At 38.2% G+C, this 24,922-nt stretch overlaps 1 protein-coding gene across 5 annotated transcripts in view; it reads right to left on the bottom strand.

Moving 5' to 3' along the window:
* NHSL1 (NHS like 1) overlaps positions 1 to 24,922 on the bottom strand; it is a 230,029-nt gene that overhangs the window by 16,269 nt on the left and 188,838 nt on the right. For 4 of the 5 annotated variants that reach the window (XM_013064192.2, XM_004740301.3, XM_004740305.3 and 1 more), the window contains exons 3-5: positions 22,814 to 22,941; positions 5,155 to 5,347; positions 829 to 960 (exon numbers count right to left, since the gene is read on the bottom strand). In XM_013064192.2, coding sequence (XP_012919646.1) covers positions 829 to 960; positions 5,155 to 5,209 — 187 coding nt within the window. In that variant the 5' untranslated portion in view covers positions 5,210 to 5,347; positions 22,814 to 22,941. The remainder of the gene's footprint in view (positions 1 to 828; positions 961 to 5,154; positions 5,348 to 22,813; positions 22,942 to 24,922) is intronic. The other variant, XM_004740302.3, reaches the window with a different exon arrangement.

Here is a 24,922-nt window from a genome sequence, read left to right as displayed (position 1 = left end):
ATCAGCTTGAGGCCCCCCAGAGAGTAAGGGTTCGAATCCATGCAGCGTGGTGTCAGAGCACCTGCCCCTTACCCAGTATGCTCTCTGCTGCCTCTGGAGACATTCCCAAATGGGCCCAGTAAAAACCAGAGAGAGGAAGTGAATATAGAAGGAAAGGATTATCCAAAGCACATATAAAGATAAGCAGAAATAATCTGGATACGTGAATTATGAAGTAAATAACCCTTTCCACTAGCCGCTCCCCCTAAAAGGGGAAGGTGTCTTTTTTGTGTTTTTATCACAGGTTGGAAAATACCAGAAACCTATGAAATTGTTTCGTTGGAAGCTCTCCTAAGGCACTATCCAACACAAATGACTATTTCTAGGGTACTGGAATTTACTAAATATCCCACACCACTGTCTCTTGGATGACAAAACGCCACCAACACTGTCAGTATGACTAGGGAGTCAATATTCATAATTTGAAGTCCTAGAATGAGTTTTCAGTTTTATGAAAACTTAAGATTGAAATGGAAGGTAAGTTTCGTTGTGGAAATACCCGGTGTGCCAAGGTTCACAGAGAGGAGGACATGACTGTACATTTCCATCATCCCAGTTAACAGTTTTCATGTAAGCTCTTCCTGTTCCCTTCTCACCAAAATTCAACAAATCATCTGCATGGGATGTTAAGACCTGCACCCAGTGCCTCACTCAGGAGGAGAAGCGGTCCCTCTGGGGACACCACACGGCTATCAGAATGTATTGATCTCATAAGCACGGTAATGAGGTTAGCGTGGTAATGCTGAGCAGTAACCAGGGGCAACAGAATACAGTTCTGATGAGCCATACCTAGCTCCTTCTGTATGTTGTCAGGGATTCCTGTAATAGTCTTTCTCCTTTTGACTTTCTTCGGTCGTCTTACCAGAGTGTCTGTGTAAATTAGAGACCGCCGAAGGCTGGCCTGGCGATCGAAATTCTCCCCTAATATAGAGTAGTAGAACAAGCAAAGCAATGTTATTTTCAAGCAAGCCGACACCATGCACTTTCTTCCAGAAGCTGGTTGTAAAATGATAAGAAGGTATTAATAATGATGTTAGCCAGTCATATGATGATGGATGAATGCTGAAAGGACAAAAAAAAAAAAAAAAAAAAAAAAAGGAAGGAAAGCACATTATCATCATAAGGCTTTTTTTCTTTTCCATTTCCAGGTGTGTGTCCTTCCAAAGGAAACACCTTGATCTCATTTGCAGACATCCTGGGGTAACAAGGGCCAATCTGTTAATAACACACCTGAAGACTGATTCTGTGTTATTTTTAAAAGATGGCTCATTTGGAAGTGTTTTACATAGGCCTTCTACTGAAATCTCTCTTAAATCAGTGTACTTGAGATGGCAGTGGGCATATTGGGTTTATTTGGTTATCTCTTGTCTTATGTCTTGTCCTCTGGAAGGATACAAATAACTTATCAAGAGCTTTTTCTTTCAGTCAGGGAGGCTGACAATTTGGACAGGCTGTGGTTATTGCTATGGTGTGAGATACAACTATCACGACCAATAAAAAGCCTTATAATGATCAAGTACTTTTACCACAATGAGACCCAGTAGCTAGCACTGCTGTTGTTAAAGCTGAATTGCTTTCTCTGTTTTATAATCACCTTTTACAATTGATCTTAATTCAGACATTTCCTGTAATTTTACAATCAAACCTAGAATGCCATATCAACAGGTCTTTTTTTTAATCTCTACATTGTGAGCTTGTGTGATTAACACACCAATGGTTAACACACCATAAACCATAAAATAATACAGTATCAGTTACTGATTGGTCTGCTTTATTAAATTATTTGCCAGTTTAATCAAATAAACTTTTATAGCACTGTCTTGTTAAATGGTTATTCTCCTCAAAAAGAGATTTAAAAAATATATTATGTACACAAATTATACACTTCCATCACTCTTATGTTGTAAAAAAAAATAAGTATGAAAACATTTACTCTTTTTAGCAATACTGACGCACATTCATAGTGGTATGTTGTAAACAGTTGTACCCTCTATTTAAATAGGAATAAACTGCAAAAAGAAACTTATCTAAAGAGAAGATAAAAGATCTGAACAATCAAAACGCAGTTCACCCAGGAAGCAACAGACTTAAATAAATACTGGCAACTTTGAAAATGCCTGCAACTTTGTTCCTAATGGAGAAAACCAGAAAGGACTGAGAGAAGACAGTGAGACACCAGAAGGAGCCAACCCTGTGATAAATGCACCACTATGTGTGAGAGCATACATGGTGCTCATAAGGGGCAAATGAGTTCCTGCGGCAGAGGAAAACAATTTTCTTGTATCAAGGCATTAAGAACACACAAAACATTGATAGTTCCATTTACCCTCTAGTTTTGCTTCCTAAAAAACCAAAAGATAAGGCACCCAAACTCCAAGGAAATTAAGAAACAAACCATGAGAATGGACATTGAAGACCTATGCCGTTAAAGGCACCAAACTCTCCACCTTGCATCAGGACCTAAAAGGTCTGTCCCTCCTGGTGGACTAAACATTTCTTGAGGGTAGGTATCATGACTCACAAACCTTAGCACCCCCTGTGTCACTTAGACACAAAGTGGGTATTTAATAAATACCTGCTGAGAGGAAGTAAGTCCCCCCCTTTCATTGAAAAACAGCCTTAGTCATGGTTCATACTTAGAAATCAGCCTTAGTCATGGTTCATACTTAGAAATAAACGTAGCTAACTCAGACATTAGTACAAAGCCAGTTTGTCAAAACTGCTGAAGCATGTTTACCCCTCTATTTATCTTCCAGGTGGAAGCTTGTTATTCCACATGGCAGAATATGAAACCTATGCATAGATACATTTCATTTGAAACATTTTTTTCTCTTCAACTAAAATGATGAGCCCCTACAGGACTATGACTAAAGGGATTAAATTGATTTTCCGGCTGGCAGCTCATTGTGCTAATGTCCTACCTCTATGCCTGGCCAGCTTCACTCTGGATGGGAAACAGTATATTTATCGACATTTCTTCCCCCTGCTGAACCTGACTGAAAATCAAACTGGATGGTCAATGTTCATCCAAATAAATGAACATATGACAGTTCCCTACGGGAAGCTACATTTTAGTTTCAAAGTCTTCTAGGGCTTCAGAAATACAACATTTAAGTAGCAGAAGCTATATAACACCTATGTCAATTTGACTGCTAAAAGTGAAGAATTTAAATACAATGCTTCTTTATATCAGAATATGAAAAAAAGCATCTCTTTATGAAATGTAAGTATATGTATGTGAACACTTGGATCCAGAAATACATAATTAGGTACTATATTTAATTATTACATTTTGGAAAATGTTAGCACACAAAAGTCAACTGCATTTTGAAATAACTCATACTGCTCACTTCTTTATTGTCATTCACCTTTCCTCTGTGGTAGCTGAACGACTCCTTTTAAATTCTATGTACTTCATATCCACTTAAGTCCTCAACAGGAGAGAATTAGAGCTCAAAGATATAGCACTGCTTACTGTTGTTACAGTGCATTTCATTGCAAATAATTCTTTATTTCTGAAGCTATTGTTACTCTGTTTTAAATTTCCTAATCTCAGGATAATACATTTATCCTAATTCCATTAAGGACTGTCATATTTCATAGCACAATCTTATCTTATAATACTACTGCTGAGGCATTTAATCATATATAATGTAATTATGTTTCTGCTGCATTTAATCAATCAAATAATGTAATGCATTTTCTTACAGAAAATATGTGTCCACTTATTCCACCAAGCAATGAACACACTTTATTTCTGAAACACAGCTACTTTGAAAAATAATCTTAAAAAGATATGACCTAGGTGCCTGAGAATCACATTCAGAAAGAGCAACAATATTAGTTGCTAAGAAAAATGGAATAAAATACTATGTTATTTCTTTAGGCTTAAGTACAATAAGTATGGAAAAATGTACATGGAATTTAAAATAATACATTCACTTATTTACTAAATTTCTCTGGGATTCAAAATAGATGTCATTTTTATTCTAAATGGAAGTTTTAATCGTCTATAAGGTTTTTTTTACAACATCTTCAATAACTATCAAAATGTAAAAACCTTTCTAACAGTGATCAACAGTGGTACCTTCAGAAGTACAGCAAGGGTGCTATGGGTTTTCATCCTAATTTTTAATGAAAATTCATCCTTACTGGTCACCTGTCTTTTTGGGTTCTGCCCTACAGATCTTGCTCTGTAAGGACTGATTATCAATGATGATTATTATTAATCTGTTTCATTTGAACACCCTATGCAATGTTAACTCTTAACACATCTATTTTATTTCTAGTACACCCTCCCGCCAAAACCACTGACCAATCTTTGTGAGCTCTGGAAATGATAAAGCAGGAAAACTTTGACTTTTAATCTTTTAACAACTCCTCTAAGTTTGTGAAATATTGCCTTTGAGCTTTATGTACCTTATTTGTCCCCTTAAATATCACAGATGATTAAAATCTGAGCATAATATTAATATTCTAAAAGAACTTGAATTTCATATTTGGCAATATTCATATTCCAACTTAATATAACATATTCTAAAATTTTATATTCAGAAGGAACTGATTTTTACTTGAAGAGTGCAGAATTCAAATTTATGGGAATCAAAATATAATTTTGCCATCCTATTAACTTTAAAATTGTTAATTCACTTGATATTATTTTAAGCAATTTTCCCTTTTTCTGCTTGAGAAGACAAAAAGGTAAGAAAATGTATCATTTAGAAATATCACAAAACTGTTATTTCTTCACTTCTATAAATACTATATAAAACAAACCTTTAGAAGGGAAACATGTCATTGTTTTCTTACCCAGGACCATGTTTAGAAGATGTTCACAAATAAAATATTTAAAGTAAGATATTTTAAGTAATTCAATGAAAAAAACACACACACACTTTTTATGAATTACATGATATTAACCTTTGGTAACACAGTGTTCTAATAAGCAAGAAATATTTCATGTGCACGCACAAGTTTTAATATTCCTTTCACTAAACGAAGAGCAGGAAGCCAGAGTACAGCTATTTACCGCTGATTTATAAATGAGATGCTAAGAGCTCGTAACAAACAAAAGCCCAAGTGCGTTTAGAAACCTATCTGCATAGCAAAGCATACCAGTTATGTTAATGGGAACCACATCAGCCTGGACCGTCTGGGCTTGCTGTCGCATCTTCTCTTCTGGTGTTGGCAAGGGAAGTGACTTGGTCCAATTTGTTTGAGTATTAAGGTCAGAGAAGTCACTTGAGGTTGGCGTTTTAGGTCTCCTGATGGAAATAAGTCTTTCTTCTTCTGATGAAGAAATAGAACACTGCAGGGGAAAAAGGAAGAAGATGTATAGCGTGTAAACAGCTGGCAGAAACATTTAAAAACACATTTCTTATTAAAAAAAATTTTTATTTAAACTGATTTAAAGCAACCAAACAAAAAGTCACATTTAAGAAAGAAGCAATGGTTTGCAAGAAAACTGTTCTTCACCTTGAGCTTGACCAGTTACAGATAAACAATTCACACAGTGGCCTTAGTCTCTAAACCACGAGGACTGCAAAAGGTTTTGCTGACCCACAATATCTTTTCAGTTCTTCCTGCTTTTCCTATACTTACTGTGGTCAGAAAGGATTTCGTTTACCACAAGGAGCCTAGAGAAACATCATGGCTGGGGCCATCGGTTTCCATTTTTATAAAAATTTTATTTGCTCACAGTAATTTCTAGCCTCATCTTATTTCTTTTAGGCACTGACTTCAAGGAACACTTCTGAAATCATAAGGCTATTGTTACTCAACTGTGTGTGCTCTTCTGAAACCATTTATGTGAAAAAAATCAGTGTGAAATTGTTAAATTCTAAGAAGCTGACTGAAGCTCTCTGCTTTGAGCCTTATCAGAATTCCATGAAAACATTTCTGGCAGGGTCTGTTTTGATACAGATTAACATCCTAACTGGGGAGCCCGTCTTCCATCCTTTTCTTCCCAAACCATCTTAGAAAAAGTAAGCAAGAAACCTGGCAAGCGCTTTCTGATGGACTTCACGGGGCTGCTGAGCAGCTGGTTCTTCAACAGAGCAGATCGAAGACCTCAAAAGAAATACAGTGTGCTCACAAACAACAATGATGACCAAATAAGGGTAACTGGCTTTTGTTGGGAAATTGCAGTAACATAAAATAAATGTCTAAGAACGGCCCTTGGAGTTGAAAGCATTTCAACTAACTTCCACTTGTGAAAATAAGGCATTTAAAAGAGTTTTACTTAAGAATAAACACTCAATGAACCTTTCCAAGGTTCCCCAGGAGTATCTGTGTCACTAACACCCAAGTCAGTTCAGCACTCCGCTCCCCAAACCACAAAGGGGGCTACCCTCCTCACTTCTAATACCATAGCTTTGTTTGCCTATATTCAACCAAAGGGAACCATGGTGTACATTCTCTTTTGTAACTTACTTCTTTCATTCAACATCATGTTTGTGAGGATTCATCTATCTTTAAAAAACAGGCATTGATATCTTTCTGGATTTAATGCAAGTTTCTAAGAGGACACTGGTAAGAAATTTATAGAAATGCGTCAGGTAGAAATTTCAATCACTAAGAAGAACACTGTCACCACTGCTTATTACTATTGGATTCATCTTATTGCAAAATCTGTTTTTATTCTACAACTACCAGCCCTCCACAAATTTGAAAAAGACTACAGAAGAGCCAACAGAAATGGTTTGGTGTTGGGGACAGGGTCTAGACTAATAATCTGAAGACTGGAGTCCATTCATTCTATCCTTGCTGGTTAAGTGATGTCCAGGCTATTTCTGAACACTAAAGTTTCCTTTGCTATAGGTTTACCTCCTGAATCCCCCCAAAGAGCTACTCTTAAGACTTCTGGTATCTGTGAAAATGTCTATGACAAATATCATGGAAATGAAGGTAATGGTCATAAAACGTGACTTCAGGAAAGCAAAATCATGAATTGACAAGTACCCAATTTTTTCTTTTATTGAAAAAACACTACCAATAATGAAGGTGTTATTTATTTAATAAAATAAATCATAATTAAATATCTCTATTGTTGACTTTATATTCTTGATACATAAAACATGTAAAATGACATTCAAGTTTCTTTCCCACCAAAGGAAAATGTGAAATAATGTTTGTAATTAAACTGACAAATAAATATAGTCAACTTATGATGAGCATATGTTACTGACATCTGATTATGGTACTAAATTATACCATATCCATTCATGTTTAATCCACTTCTGGGAAAATAGTTACAACTCCTACAGATCCTTGAAAAACAATCAAAGGAATTTTGGGGTCAGCAGCAGTAGCTAAGCCAGAGTGATATAAATATATTATTCCAGCCTATTTGCACTTGTAACATTCTTGTTAAATTTGACTTATATATTCTCTACCGTTAAGACACAGATCCACACATACGTACACAAAGTAAATTAAAACTAATTTTATACGAGAATTTCATGAAAGTTTCAGGACACTGAAGAGTGAGTCTCAACCTAGTAAACTGGGTTACTCCATTTTTCTGATGTACACAGAGAAGTAATTTTTCAGGTAATCCTGAAATATGGCACAAGCTTTGAAGGCCATGGGAAGCACATCCTAACAGTGAGAAAAGTAAAGCCGCAGCTTGATGGAGGATAAGTAGCAGGGTGATATCCTGCAGAGAGGGTTCCCTTTTCCATGTGACATCTACCAAGGGAGACGGTGAATGAAGCACTGTCTCACAGTCTGTGTGCATCTCAGTGGTGCTCATCAGTCCCAGTAACCTACTTTGCTTTTAGTTGGCTGACAGCGTCAGGACTGACAACTGATCACAATGAAATAGTCCTTCGGTTTAGTCTTGCTGCCATGGGATAATCACCAGAGATAGCTCCAGTATGACAACTTTCAAAGGTAATCTGTTCTATAAAGTACTCCCTTCATTTGCAAGAAAATTTCCCAAGCACAGCACAGAATAATGTTATATACAAATGTGACTATTACGCAGTGCTTAAACGTACTAACGAAAAATTAAAGCCAGGAAAGTAATGACTTCCAGAACAATCTGACTCCTCTTCCTCCTAGTATTTATAAACACAGCAAAGGGCACAGGAAAAAACCTGCATCTCAACAGTGAACACATCATAATTACTCCAGTAAGGTGGATATTGTAATGCTCTGGTTTATTACGTTAGCCTCTCAACTGGTCTCCATGTTTCTGTCTATGTTGACTACCCTCCCACTCCAAGTCTATTTCTCAGAGGCCAGGGGAGCCTTTTAAAATGTAAGTCTGATCATGTTGCTCCTCTGCTCAAGGCCCCCATCATCCTTACTATGACCTTCAAGGCCCTACGTGATCTGCCATTGTCCCTCTGCTATCTCTGAATCTCCTGCTATTCTATCCCTTATCCTACTCCAGCCACACCACCCTTTCCATGCACTTTCTTGTACATATCATGTACACTTCTGCCTGCCTCAGGGCCTTTGCAACTGCTGCTCCCATTTGCTGACGTGCTCTTCCCTTAGACATCTACAGCTTATTTTTCTTCGGGTGTTCATTCAAGAGTCCCCTTCTTGTTGAGGTCTTACTTCTTCAGTATCCCTAAAATTTTAACTGCTCCCCAATATTTTGTTTCTCCCCTCTCTGTTCTTTCTCTTTAGCACATATCACTTGTATCCATAAATTTCAGTTACTCATCTTGTTTATCTCTCCCATGAGAATGTAAGCTCCATGAAGCTTTAAATCAGAACTGCATGGAGAACCCTTAAAGAATTTTCGCTAACAAAGGGTCACCCTTTAGTAACTGATTGCTACATGCCTTGCTCTGGGTTGCAGGCTTTAAAGAAATTGGTACCTCATTTTCATCTTTAGAGCATTAGCCTCATTTTATAAATAAGGATATGGAGCAAAGTAAGTTTACTTTTGGGAACTACACAAGTGAACAACCGGGATTAGAATCCAGAATTGACCCCTCAAAAGTCTCGTAAACAGTGTAAAATATCAACCCGGCAATATTTGCAGTCAATTACTGGGTTGTCTGATCCAAAGATAAAAATCTCCATTTGTGTCTCTTATTTAAGAACAAACCTTTTGCAAATCTATAAAAGCCCCCAAGTGTGGTATAATAAAAGAAGTACTATTCCCCAGAGTGAAACACTAAACATCAGCACCCTGGCTCTGTCATCTAGTAGTTGTAGGTTTTGAGCCACTCAAACTCCCTGTGTTCATAAGACAGTAACTCCAAGAGCTTCACCACGCTTCATATTAATGGAATCCCTCAATATGGACTCAATTATTTTTCTAAACATTGAGTTTAAAGTTGGCTTGCTTTCAGAACTTAAATGCAGATTTTAGACATGTCCACTGGTCAATAATGTGCATCAACTCCCCATATCTTAGTCCTGGAAGGAATGGAGAGTCACAAATGAACCAAGAAGCCACCATTATCTTGTACCAAAATACTTAATTTAGAAAAGGAAGTCACCAGCCACCCCAGCACTTGTTTTGCAGATTTTGGATGCTGCAAACCTACATTTCAGAGACTACTAGCCCTGTCTGGAAATCAGACAAGCTCCCACCAGATGGACAGTGGAGCCTGAAATATGATGTCTTTGGCAGTTGGCCAAGTTATCAAAAAGTGAGCTTAACTGTGAAATCATAGACTAGCCCAGGCTGCTGCTGCTGCTTCTTTTTTTTTTTTTTTTTTCTGTTATGCTCTTAGAAATTAGAAACTAGAATTCTAACCAGAGCTAAATTTAGCACTCATGTAGCAATTATAAAATGAAAATACAGAACAGATTAAACTATACAAACCATTATTTAAGAGAATATCAACATGTAATCCACTCATTTTTGTAGGACACTTATTCAGTCTTTGGCGACTTTCTTCCCAGAATTACATCTCTCTTTACTTTTGGTTTTCAAGATTTTAGATGGTTTCATAAGGTGTCAAAACTTCTGCAGTCTTTTTTGGCTTGTGCTTCCTCTACCCTTAGTGTATTCAGACAAAAAAGAACCGGACTTAATTCTGTTCTCTCCTATTTTTCTTTCCCCCTCTGGACTAACAAGAACCAAAAAAGAAGTGATGGTAGACATGGATCCACACAGAAACACAGTTCATGGTTCATCCAACAACTTCCATGACGGCCCAGTAGTGGTGACCATGTCCACATTATTAAATAACTGTCTTCCTTTTCTCCCAGTCAGTGTATTATTCCATTTACTACAAAGCTAGCCCCTTTATCAATGTTATCTATTGAGTTAAAATACTGTGGATTTCAACTCTTGCATTAAGTGGTCTTTCCCTTAAAATAACAGAAGATACTTAATTAGAACATAAATGTTTAAAATCATTCAGCATTTGTTTTTAATCTTTTAATTTCCATAAATGATATATATAAAGTATGTAACATAATATAATGACTATATCAGAACTTACTACCAACCCATGACTTACATAAAATATTACCAATAACCGCATCTACCTCCATGTTCCTCCTTGCATCTCCCAAGGTAACCCCTCTCCTGAGCTATGCACTAATCATCCCCTTACTTTTTATGATATGTGTACAAACAGGTGTAAATTACATCTTTATATTTGCTTTGGCTTTAATAAAAATGGTTTCATTCTCTGTGTTGTGTTCTTATGTTTCTAAGACATAAGAACACTGTTTTTGTGTGAGCCTACAATTCACTCATTTTCGGGCTTACACTCCATTCCAATGCCATATTTATCTATTCACTCTTTTATCGATGAATAATTGGGTTGTATAAGCTGTTCTTTCTGTCATCTCAACAATTCAGAACGCCCAAAGAGAAAGAGGTGAGGAGGAAAAGGCTGACATGGCTAACACTCAATTCCCCCATCCACTCCCCATGGGAGGGAAAGCAGGAGCTCTGGAGCCACAGATCTGGATTTGAATCCTGGCTCACTTTTAAGGATGCTGAGGGTGTTCACTGTCATGACTGTGATGGGCTCATGTGTATTAACATATGTCAAAACTTGTTAAATTGTATAATTTAAATGTGTATTTATTTTACATAAATTGAATCTCAGTAACACTGCTCTAAAAGAGAGATTTCAGTTTCAGTATCTTAAAACTATGTGATCTGAAGCAATGATATCATCTCCCCAAAATACAGTTTCTTCATCTGTGATTGTGTATAATCCAAGCTACCTCTTGTGGCTGCAGTAAGTACTAAATAGATTCACAGCATTAAGCCTAGTCTTTGGCTCCTCAACTTCTCCGCATGCTGGCACTTGGTTCCATATTGGGAGATGATAGAAATATCAACAAGACAGGAATGCTGTGTCCCCATTTAGAGGGGAAGGCAGACGTGAAGAGAGCCTTATTCCAGTGTAATGGGATGTTTACAATAAGAGAAACTGGGACAAGTTACTAGAGACACCCTCACCAGTCTGAATGCATAAAGGCCTGGAAAAATAACCGTCCCCAGTCCTCTCATTCTTGTAAGACACAGAGTAACAAGGTGTCCCAAATTGTAGCGCACTGAACACATGAAACTAGCAGACTCCTCTGTGTTCCCACAGTGCCCTGAAATGATTCACACAGAGATGCCCTGACATGACAGCATCTAGAGGTATCATGGGTTTTTTCCAGACCATAAACCACCTGAGGCCAGGTACTATGTGTATGTACTGAGCCCAAGGAGCACATAAACGGTTAAAAAAAAAAAATCCAAAAATCATGAATGAATGAGTATCAGACAAGTCAATAGTAGAATGAAAAATAACAATAGCAGGCATAATGAGAAGAAATTTGGTTCATTTAATAACCTCGCCCTTTTGTTTCACCAACATAGCACAAGGAAAAGGAAATGGAGTATAAAGTAAGAGACCTTGCACTCATGTCTTCCCTGACACACTCTAGCCACGTGCTCCTAGGAAAGTAAGTAATTTCATAAATTCTGAGTCTCAGACTTCAGATCATTAAAATGATAGTAATGATTACGAAACACTTCTTTCACAGGAGTTCCCATGGAAAAAGAGATACACTGTGTAAAAAGTTTGGAAAATGTTCTAAAATGTTGTACCATTATTATAAAGTTAATACAAGTATGATCGCTAGTAGCTCTACTTGGCGATAACCTACAAAGACAAAACCACCAGAATTTTTTTAGTAGCTGCTCAAACCTCTCAAATTCATTGCTTTAGGCAAGCAATTCTAGGTGGGTGGAATAAGAGACTGAGGATGGCTGGGAGAGTGGCCAAATGTCACTGTCCATGAGGTCATTTTCTTTCAAGTCTGGTTGAAAAATCAAGCAGTTTAAGGATACTGTACTAATCATTACTTGAGCATATTCTGTGTGCCAGGCACCAGCTAAGAATTCCATAAACCTTAATTCATTTCAACCTCACCGCATCCCTCTCCAAGGTAGATAAGGTAGCCATGTAATTTACTATCAAAGCCAGAATTCCTTGGAAAGTGAAAGGGGGTGCTCTGAATAATTATACACGCTAGCAGCTGTAAACCAGTCCTGTCCTGAGCAAACCACAACACAGGGCTTATAACTCTTTATAGTGTGGAAACTGAAGCTCATGGAGAGAAGCAATTTATGTAAGACTACTTGGCTTCAACAGGTGGAAAAGCCACCCCAAATCAGTGTTCTCAAGCATCATGTGATGTAAGATTCCCACCTGTGCACTTACAGAGCAAGGCTCCTGTCTTATTGTCTTCTTCAAAGTCTTTCTTTGATTTAACTATGCCTCATCAATGAAGACTAAAACAGAACCTGAGATGCCAGTTCAAAGAATAACAGGAAATGGAAACTCTGGGGTTCTATCAATACTATTAAAGCCAACCTTTTATTGCTATAATCCCAGTCTAATTTATGTGTTTGGGGGTTAATTTTACACAAGAGATTGAGTAACCCATGACTGACATCCTTTCTGTTGAGACAATGGGGCCTCTATGAATGTTTCCCTGATGCAGTGAGCCTATCATCAAATACAACCTCCAACAATGGCAGTTGAAGAAATGCCCTATCAACTCACAGGAAATGTTTTGGCATCTCTAACTGAACTTCCTTCAAATACCTGAAAAACCTGTTCGGTAGTACTTGGTACACACTGAAAACTGAACACACAAAAACCTTCAAGACTTCAACAGTACTAAAGCAATGACTACTCTCTGATTTCACAGTTGAAAAAAAAAAAGGTATTTTGTGAGATTTCTAAAACCCTTTGCAGACAGCATTTTTCAATCAGCAGGTTTATATATAACCTCTATCACTGGAAATATTTTAATTATTTTTCTTGTTACACTTTGAAAGATACATATGGGTATCGTTAGCAAAACACCATTCCTTACACCAAGAACCGGAGTCTTACTTAATGTTTTGCATTAGGATACACTGTAGAATAAATAATTCTCTAGAATAAACACCCAGAACACATGTCCCCTAGGTTTTCTGTTCTAATTTAGGTATTTAGCCTTTACCTTATTAGTAATACTCATTTTAGAAGAGTGCTACCATCCTGGGCATGTAATAAATGCTTCATATGGTTGAATGCAAATTAGATGCTTTTCACTCTATATGCTTCTTTCAATGTCAGAGTATTTGCAGCCTAAAGCATTTGTTAAAGTCTATGTAGTCCACTGTTCTCACCAAACGGTTTACCGAGGAAAATACAAACCAAAGTATTTCCCTGAATTTTCCCTCACATTGACGTCTACATAGTCTGTATCTAAAATAACCCCAACTGTCAGAGTGACTTTTAAGAACACGAACTGAACTTAAGGGTCTTGTTCTTAACACGGAAACCATAAACTTCTGGCTGGGAGCCCCTTTTATAGTTACTGGACTCCCATGGGATTTTAAATGCCAACTTGGTCATATACTATAAAGATTTAGGTCTCCTGGGGTGCCTGGGTGGCTCAGTGGGTTAAAGCCTCTGCTTTCAGCTCAGGTCATGGTCCCAGGGTCCTGGGATCAAGCCCTGCATAGAGCTCTCTGCTCAGCAGGGAGCCTGCTTCCTCCTCTCTCTCTGCCTGCCTCTCTTCCTACTTATCTCTATCAAATAAATAAATAAAATCTTAAAAAAAAAAAAGATTTAGGTTTCCTGTTGAACTTTATATTCTATATTTAACATTCTGTCCCACTGGTCTGTATACCCAGGTTCCACACTGAGTCATTCCTGACTCTTAAATACTCGGTGAGGCCAGTTCTCCTTTCTTAGTGCTCCTGGACCTTACAGCTTTCCTAGCTTTGACCCTTAAGATTCAGCCTCTCTGGTTCTCTCTTCTCTCCCTCCTCTTCCCATCCCCCAAATTGACTCTAAACCAAACCAAAACTAAACTAGTCAACTTCTTATTGGTATTGTGTTAATTTTATAAATTAACTTGGACAGAAATGAGTTTTTTGATACTGAGTCCTCTAAGGGCATAAGTCTTTTCATTTATTCAAATCTTGTGTTCTTCTACAGTATTTAAAATTTTTTGCACAAAAATCTTACATTTTTATTAATTTATCCCTACTTGGTCTGCTAGCACAACTTAAGATTTTTCCTACATCTTATTACTTTCTTTTGTAGATATGAAAATTATTGATTTCTATACATCAATTTCATACCTTACTCTGTCACTGAATTCTACTATTGATTGCAGTTTCAAATTTTTATTTTCCTGGATTCACCAAGTATACAGACTTACCGTGTACAAAGAATGATAATATCATCTCAGGCTTTCCTATTTTTGAGCTTCTTCTTCTATACCTTTTCTAATCGTTCTGGCTAGTTTTCCCCAATAATAGTGATAGTGAATGTGCTGTCTTATGCCTCACTCTAACAAGAATGGCTCATTAAAAATCATGTTGGATTTGGTGACAATGCAGATACATTTTAACTTATGAGTATCTACTTGGTCCTATATTATAGGTTTTTTTTTTTTTTAAATCAAGAATGGCTATTGCATTGTATCAAATACCTTGTCAGTATTTATGGTTTTGACCTGATTTTTCTCTTCAATATGATTGCCATGTGATTAGACTAACCAATACTGAAGATCCTTGCATTATTAATGGGATAAATCCAGGTTGATTTTTTAGTTATTTGTCTTGTAATGAGCTGTTAGATTATGTTTCTTAACATTCCACTTATGACTTCCAATGACAATATTTGTGAGTGAGACTGGCCAGCTGATTTTCTGCTTTGTGTAGTCTTTGTCAGGTTTGGCCTCAAGGTTAAGCTAATTCACTAAAAACAAACAAACAAACAAACAAATAAATACCCCACACACACCATATTCTTTTTCAAGCATTGGATTTACTTACTCTTTAAAAGCTTTAATAGAACCTTCTCTACGAAACCATCCAAGCTTGGTGCTTTTCACAATTTGGTCCTTTTCTTTTTTTTTTTTAATGGACCTCATTTTTCTACCCAGCTTTATCAATATACAATCAACATAGAACATTGTGTAAGTTTAAGGTATAAAATGTGATAATTTGATATATGTATAGACTGCAAAATGATTGCCACAAGAAGATTAGTAAATCCATCCATTACCTAACATACTTATCTTTTTTTTCCGGTCAATCCCATCTGAATTTTTGATAAAATTTCTCTATTTTTAAAAATAGAAATCAGTCTGTTAAAATACTCCCTTTCTAGAAGTTCTACAGTTAGACTGGATACATTATGTAAATTTGAAAATCAGTTTCCTCTAACAAAAGATGGTATATATAACTTTTGTTATAAATACATAATCCCAAAGTGCTCTGCTTCAAAAATATGTTGGTGACTTCCTAAGAACTCTGCAATAAAAGCTAACTCCTTCACTTAGCATGGCCATCCTGTGATCCCAACTCAGTCTCTCTCCACCACTATCCCAGTAAACACTCTTGGTGAACTCAAGACAATTAGAGAGCTAATCCATCTTTTCCCTGCCTTGGTCGTTTACCACCTCACTTCCAACATACCCCTACCACCCAGTCTCAGAAACATGCCCTCGACTTAATCATTACATAACGTCAGATGTGAGGTCTTAGTAGTGGTTCAATCATTGGTAATTCTATAGAATTTACTTACAGTGGGAGAATAAAAAAAAAATCAGGAAAGTTCTCAATATTTTTCACTTAAGCATCTAGGGGAATGGAGTTATGGCTTACCGAGCTGGGGAAAACTATGAGAGGAGCAAGTAGGGTTGGGAGAATCACATGCTAGGATTTGGGAAATCTGAGATGCCCATAAGACATTTAGGTGGGAATGTATAGTAAGCAGAAAAATATAGGAGTCTGGACTAGCAATAGAAATTTAGGAAACTTCAGTGCATGGAACTTAAGGTCATGGGACTCAATGAAATCACCCAAGGAGTGAGCGGGTTTCAGAGGAGCAGAATTACACCACGGTTCAGACACATGGAAGAGCATCCAATAAATGACTGAGAAGCAATGGATCACGAGCGATGAGGCAAACCAGAGTGTGTGGTCTTCTGAAAGCCAAGCACAGAAAGTATTTTAAGAACAAAAGAATAGTAAACTATGTCAAAGGCCACTGAGAGGTTGAATCAGAGGAAGGCTGAGAACTCACTATTAGATCTGGCAAGGTAGACGTGATGATTAGACTTAACAGGAGTAATTTCAGTAGCGTGGTGGGGATAAAAGCTTATTCGGAGGGGGTTCAAAGGAGACAGGCAGTATTGATAGCAAGTCTAGACAGTTCCTTGGAGAAGTTCTTTAAAAGAACTGGAAAACATGGCAGAATTTGGAGGGGGATGAAAGGTCAAAGGAGGGTTCCATCAAGATGAAAGAAAACATAGCATGTTCAAATAATGATGGTTATGATGCAACAGAGAGAGAAAACTGATTAGGTAAAAGGGAGAGGGGTAAACTGCAGTTATGAAGTCCTTGAGAAGTTGGTCTTAATCATTCCACTGAAAAACGACTGAGTCTTCACTACATGCCAAACCCAAATCTAGGTAGGCACTTGGGATACAACAGCGTAGAAAGCAGCAAGGACTATTCACCCATTACAGTGGCAGGAAAGGGCGAGTAGATGGTGGACCAGATGCAAGCAGTTCAATAGGTCTGGTTGTGAAAGGATATACTTTGGACTGTGCGCCCCCCCCACCCCCTGCCCTCACCCCACCCCCCACCCAGTGTAGTAAATACCAAAGACAGTAACATGGTGTTTGGAGATTTGAGAAGAAGGTGTGAAATATAATTTGGTAGAGTGGAAGAATGAATGATGAGCTGGTATGGTAGGACTGCTGCCACGTTAGGTTCGAGGTCAGGAATTTCCAGTACAGCTAGCTTATAGATGCTGGTGTTTTCCTCTAGTCTTGTTCAGCTAACCAGGCTTTAGTACAGAGCAGGGGTAGAGCAGCACGAAACTGGGGGAAGGAGGGATTTCTGTAGGAAACTGGCAGAAGGGGAGAGGGGCCAGGAGAGGTGAAAGTGTATGCAAAGAAGAGAATGTTAAGTGTGGGCCATGAAATCTAAGCAGAGGAAGATGACTGATGACATGAAGAGGGTAGGGTCGGTGGAAGAGAATTTCTCAAGGGTCATATAATTTTTGAAATGGGATTCAAGGAAGGAAGGAAGGGAGGGAGGGAGGAAGGAAGAAACGATACTCTAGAGGGATCAAGCTGGAAAGACAGTAAAGGAAATTATCCCTGACTCTTCTTTTTCTTGTAATTTCAGGAAATTCTATAGGATCCAAAATAAAATAAAATAAAGCTAGAATCAGGGTTACCTGGGTGGCTCAGATGGTTAAGCATCTGCCTTCAGCTCAGGTCATGATCTCAACGTCCTGAGATCAAGTCCTATGTTGGGCTCCCTCCCTTTTCCCATTTTTTTTCTCTCTCTCAAATGAATAAATAAAATCTTAAAAAATAAAATAAAATAAAATACTACCACTGTCACCCTGGGCCCAGCCCACATCATCTCTATCTTTGGCAGGATTACTGCAATGGCCTAATGACTTGTCTCTCTAATTCCATCTTCAACTCTCCACAGTCTTATTGCCATATAGTAGCTGTTCTATTAAATAGCAAATCAGATCATGCTACTTTCCACCTCAGTTCCTCCAGGACCTCCCCATCTCACCTAGGAACAACAAATCCAAAGTCCTCACCGTGCCCAATCCAGCCACTCTGGTGGTATCTGTCTATTTCCCCCACAGGAAAACCATATTACTGTCTCCAGGCCTTTGCACTTACTATCTCTTCTTCCCAAAGACAGTCACATGCGGTGTTCCTACACTTCATTCTGAGGTCTACTCTAATGACACCCTCAGACAGCCCTTCTTGGACACTCAATCTAAAAATAGCAGCCCTGTCACTCTAAAACTCTCTTTACTACTGTTGTATTTTTCTTCTTAACATGTATCACCACTCTGTGCTCTATTCGCTTACTGCTATTCTCCCTTTGATGACAGGGACTTTGTCTTTTTCACCTGAGGGGTCGGCAGAACCTACAAGGTTGCTTGCTTTGTTGGAGATGCTGCGTAAGTATTCGTTGAGTCAATGAATGAATGAGAGAAGCTTTTTAAAAAGATCTCAAGAGAGTGATCTTATTTCACTCCCCACTTTCTAGATATGGAAACGAATGCCTGGAAGGCCCAAGTGATACTTCCGAAGGAAGCCAACAAGTGGCAAAGCTAAAACGTGAAATGAGTCTCCAAACTCCCAGGATACCACCCTCTCTCAATTTCACCTCTTAGAATCTCCCTTTCTTGCCACTGACACAGCCACTCTTTTGGTCTAGTCCTCGGTATGTTTTGCCCACTGCAACCGCCCTATGACTCTTCCCCTTGCATATCCTTACCCTCTCCCCAACCCTTCCCCACTTCCCACTGCCAAGCCAGAAAAATTTCTCTTTCACCTGCTACTATATGACAAACACTTCCTGCAGTAGGTAATATGTAAAAACCTTTTTATTCAGGCTATTCCCTACCAGAGAGCTGTAACTTCCTTGAGGCCAAGTACAGATACCTTACTAATCATTGCCTTTTGCAATATCTGGTATATGTCATATATTCTTAAGAAACATTTATTGCATCAGCTGCTCTACTCCACGGAATGCTCTCTGAGATTTCTGCCTGGATCACTCTTTTCATCCCAATCACCTCTTTGCTCAGGAAGGCTTGCCCTTTTCATTTGCAACAGCAACCTCCCCTCTGTCTCATTCTGCTTTATTTTCCTCCAGAGTTCTAATACAGCATCACTGCTAACTTACTCGTGTCTCACTGTCAGATCAACCACTCCTAAGGGCAAGGATTTCTTCTGCTTGCTTCATTGTTATGTCTCCAGCATCTACAAGAGTCCCTGGCACACAGGACCTGAGTAATAGTTAACTTGAAAATGAATTGTAAGTCTGTGCTTAAAGTAGTTAGGTTTAGGAACACACTGAGGAGGGATAAAGGAATATGTCCCAGTGACTACCAATGATGGCTGAGCCACGTAGAGACTTCCGTGCATCATTGTGATTTGGTGAGCAGTGAGCGGAGGGACACAGATTTTTAATAAGGACTCCTGATTCAGGGTATGTACTTAGTAGTGACTGTTCTAGAAATAACTGTTGAATGAATGAGCCAGCAACATAGCCCATCATGCACTAGGCACTGTGTGGGGTACACATCAATCAAACCTTCTTCAATGGCAGCTACTTCAGCACTATTTGCGGGGGACAGGGAGGTGGGGGAGGGAAGGACCCATAGAAGTGGCAGAAAAAGCACAATGACCTACAAAGGTTAATTTCCACACCAATTTTAGGACTTTTGTGACTGAAAGCAATACTGGATCTTGTTGACTTATATATAGTTAATTAAAAAAAAAAAAAAGCAAATGGTCTGGCACAGAACACTGTAATTAATCCAATACCTATGAATAAACAAAAAGTGGAGAATGTGCTCCAAGACCATCAAATTGGATGTGCAACAGTGAGAGGCAAGTGGCTTTTTGGATGTTCCGTGGAACCAAGAAGTTACAGAAGTTAATGCAACACTGAATGATATAGTCTAACTGAGAACGGGATGGAGGGCAGAAGGGAAGGAAGGAAGCAATTTTTTTTTTTTTAAGGAAGTCAGTTTGTTAACATGATGGAATAGTTTGTTAGTGGATGTTTAATTAATATATAATCATTCATGATTAATATATTATATAACTTGGTATTTATTTTATTCTCAAAAAATTTCTTACATTGAGAAGACATTCAGGCCTGATAATTTAAAAAATTCTGAACATACTTCTACTTAGTTCTATATATTTAAGAAAAAAAAAGCTCTCTTTAAATATCACTATCAGTATATTCTAAGGATGTCAAAAACACTTAAACCCAAAGGCATTTAGCAGTAAAGGAAGGTAAGGTTTAAAAGCAACTATGCACTTTTATGAGGGTCCAAGCATAGGAAGGCCGAGAGTCCAGACACTGTGATGGAGCCTATAACCCAGAGGGGGTTTTTAGGGAGCCCCCGAAACAGTTCACCTTCCCGCACACACACCAGCGAAGGCTCCTCTGCTGTTCCCATGCCTCCATTTTACAGAAGCAGCATTTGGCCCTAAGAAGAGTTCTAAGGTTCCACAGCCAAACTCTGGTTTCCGCTCTAGTGGATCCTAGGGCTACCAAGTCACGCTATGGTCCTTCTTACACTTAATAGGATATGTCATATGTCATGTCCTATCATCTAAAGGATGACATTTATGTATATATTCTTTCCCATATTATCATTATCTGCTGAATCACGTGTAGTGTGACAGGTGCCTTGTGTTCTCAGAGATAAGGATTTTTTACTTTCTCCACACATTTGGGAGACAGCTGCTCAAAGGGGCCCATTGCAATGCACACAGGAATAGAAACTCATCCACAGACAAGACTTCCCTCAGATGTGAGCATCATCCTAAGTAACCAGCTGTGTGAGAATTTAGAAACTCCAATTCCACTTTCCCAAAGGCCTTTGGATGTCGTCTCCATAATGTCAATTTGCTACCAAGGGACTCTACGCTCCTAGATACTTACATAATCAGACTGCACCCAAACCGCTCTGCCTAATAACTGGGTTCCACTCTAAACTCAATTTTCTTCCTTTTAGCATCAGTAAAAGGCTGAAGTGTATCTGAATAAAGAAAGACAAATCTCACAGGTGGGGAATTTGGGGAGATGCCAGTCAAAAGGGTACAAGCCTTTAGTTATAAGTTGAATAAGCTCTGGGAATCTAATGTACAGCACAGTGACTACAGTTAATACTACTGTGTTGTGTACTTAAGATCCAAGAAGAGAGTAAAATTTAAGGATTTTCACCATATGCAAAAGAAACTATGTGAGGTGACAGGCATGTTAAACACATACGTATGCCCCTGACATCAGGGGCACCTGGGTGGCTCAGTCAGTTAAGCATCTGCCTTTGGCCCAGGTCAGGATCCCAGGCTCAGGGGAAGCATGCTTCTCCCTCTCCCTCTGCCCTGCCCCTGCCACTTGTGCTCTCTTGCTCACACACTCTCGAATAAATAAATAAAATCTTAAAAAAAAAAAAAATATATATATATATATATATCATATCATCACACTTTAAATACATATAATTATTCTGTCAATTATAATTTGAATAAGCCTGGAAAAAAAATTTAAAAGAACAGAAAAAAATCCTGACTAATTCATCTTCTAATTTCTATTTTTCTTACTCATGTCAGTGAGAGAAAAATAAAAAGTTCTAAAATTAAAAACCAGATCAATTTTGAAGTAGCTGCTTTTCCTATCAGAGTAAGAGAACTTCTTTGTGTATTTTAAGTCCCAAAGAACAAAACTAATGTGCGAAAATATTTTTAAAGGAACAGGAAAAAAACATTCTCAACAAGCAAACAAAAAAAACCACCTGGGGTCCCATCACCACCAGAAGACTAAAACATTATGGTAGTACTCTCCCATTTTTAGTTATCTGTTATCCACCCTTTTTTCTGATGTTATTTATTTGTGGAAACACAATAAACTTTGAATAATGTTCCCTAAACAGGAACACATTTATATATTGACCTAATTCTGCTGATATTTCTTAGATTAATTAAAAGTGGTTTCTAAACCAAAACATGTCCAAATTCTAAGTCCACAGTACTAAATAAAGTGAAAAAAAAAGAAAAGAAAAGAGAAGAAAAGGGAAAAAAAAACCCACAAACATTTAAGTCAAAATTGCCCTACATTTTTATTCTTTCATAGGCTTCTATTACTGAGAAAATATATTTGTCTTAAGTAGTCTGCACTTACCATAAGAGATGGCATGAGAAAAAGGACCACGCATATGAAACAGCATCTCTACAGTGAACTGATGGGTGCCGTAATATTAAAGGGCTCCCTCTATTCAATCTTTCTGAAAAACACCGACCACTTGTGAAACAGCGGCATTTGCCTGTTGTACTTCGAGTTTTTTTTTTTTTTTTTTTTAATTTGACTGGGTTCTTAAGTCATATGAAAAACCTAAACAACAAAAATAAGACTTTTCATTTTTTTTCTATCCAAAAGAGAATATTCAAATATACTGATTGTGATCTTTTAATGAGATTCTTAAATCCTGACCTTATCTTTTCAAACAAATTGTAGACTAATTTTAGAGTTGCAAAAAAGTTGCAATGATAGCACTGAGAACCCCTTGTGAACCCTTTAACTAGCTTCTCGTATTGTGGATGTGTTACATAATCATGGCACCTTCGTCAAAATTAGAAAATTAATTTGGGATAGTATTGTTAACTGAAATCAGATTTTATTCTGATTTCACCAGTTTTTCAACTTAGGTCCTTTTCCTGTTCTGAGACCCAATTCAGGATCCCACGTTGAACTGGGAAGGCTTACCTTTTGATCTGTTTCTTCATCTTCATCCTGATAATCATCACAGAGTGGGCTGGCATTGGCTGCAAAGGTGGGTCCCTGGGAGTAGTACTGAGAACTTCGGTAGCCATCCCGCCTCAGTTTGTCACATTCTACAGAGTGGCCACGGAGGGGAGAAAGAGCATTAAAAAATGATTTGTTTACTCCTCTTTCTTTACCTTTTCTAGTAATATCTGCCCTAAGTATAAGATGCCAAAGAAACACTATTAATAATGAAAATGATGATAAAAACAACTAAGAGTGGAGCCTGGGGCTCAGTCAGTTAAGCATTCAGCTCTTTTTTTTCTTTTAATTTAATTTTAGTTTTTCAGTGTTCCAAGATTGTTTATGCACCACACCCAATGCTCCATGCAATACGTGCACTCCATAATACACACCACCAGGCTCAGCCATCCCCCAACCCCCACCCCTCTAAAACCCTCAGTTTGTTTCTCAGAGTCCACAGTCTCGCATGGGTTGTCTCCTACTCCAATTTCCCCCAATTCGCTTTTCCTTTCCTTGTCTTAATGTCCTCCATGTGTTACTCCTTATGCTCCTCAAGTAAGTGAAACCGTATAACTGACTCTCTCTGCTTGACTTATTTCACTCAGCATAATCTCCTCCAGTCCTGTCCATGTTGATACAAAAGTTGGGTATCCATCCTTTCTGATGGAAGCATAATACTCCATTGCATATATGGACCATATCTTCTTTATCCTTTTGTCTGCTGAAGGGCATCTTGGCTCTTTCCACAGTTTGGTGATTGTGGCCATTGCTGCTATAAACATTGGGGTACAGATGGTCCTTCTTTTCACTACATCAGTATCTTTGGGGTAAATACCCAGTAGTGCAACTGCAGAGTCGTAGGGTAGCTCTATTTTTAATTTCTTAAGGAATCTCCACACTGTTTTACAAAGTGGTTCCACCAACTTGCATTTCCATCAACAGTGTAAGGAGGGTTTCCCTTTCTCCACATCCTCTTCAACACTTGTTTTTACTGTCCTGTTAATTTTGGCCATTCTAACTGGTATAAGGTAGTATCTCAATGTGATTTTGATTTGAATCTCCCTGATAGCTAATAAGCACCCAGCTCTTGATTTCAGTTCAGGTCATGATCTCAGGTAATGAGACTGAGCCCCGCACGTCCACACTCAGTATGAAGTCTGCTTGAGATTCTTTCTCTTCCTTTCTCTCTGCTCCTCCCCCGCCTTGTATGCTCTCTAACATACATACATACATACATACACAAATAAATAAAATCTTTTAAAAAACCCCCCAAATTACTAAAACATTGATTACACTGATTATATACCCTGTTCATGGGTTTTAATAGGACTTCCTTCACTTCACAACAGCCCTCTGAATCAGTTTAAAGTAATTAAATTATTTGCTCAGTAATGTTATGTAGATAAGCAATGGACCTCAGAATTTAAACCCAGGGGCTTAATTACTATTATTTTTGATATACAGCAATTGATTATATAACTCCTCATCAAAAAATACAAGCAATTCTCATGCTATGCTTCTTTCCAAGACTCATCAGCTGGAAGTGACATGAGAAACCATGGGTAACGATGCCCTCATTTTATTTTTAGTTCTCAACTTAACTTTGATGCCAAACAGGCTATAATCATTGAGTGGAATTTAGTAAAAGGCTAGGTGGCAGTCAAGACAGCTGCCAGTCTACAGAGAAATGCCTGGCACCAGAGGGTGGAAGGTAACCAGGAGCATGGTGATTTGCTTCACAGAGGGGCTGGGGCCACTGGCTGCTTAGAGACTAGGGACTCCCTTCAAGGAGGAACCATTGTGCTAATTACTTGGATCAGTGAGGGCAAGTGCAGCAAGAAAAGTATTAATGGCTTTTTAAAGCCCCAGGAGATTTTCTATTACCCAGACAGCACCTTAGGGAAGCATTTGCCTTGCAAAAGGGGTTCACTCACCACAGGGTACCTTTAAATATCCAGCTTTCTGAAGGAGTATGAAATGTGTTTGGTTTTGGAAGTTTCCTCTTTGCACAGCTTGACAAAACCATGCACGTAATGGCACAGAACTAAAGTAGGGCATCTTCACAGTGCCTTTATAACACTAGGATCT

Source organism: Mustela putorius, unplaced genomic scaffold, assembly GCF_011764305.1.
Source record: "Mustela putorius furo isolate JIRA1106 unplaced genomic scaffold, ASM1176430v1.1 tig00003863_pilon_pilon_pilon, whole genome shotgun sequence".
NCBI classification, from domain to species: domain Eukaryota; kingdom Metazoa; phylum Chordata; class Mammalia; order Carnivora; family Mustelidae; genus Mustela; species Mustela putorius.
Note: the sequence above shows the minus strand (reverse complement) of the source record. Positions and strands in the feature narration are given on the sequence as shown.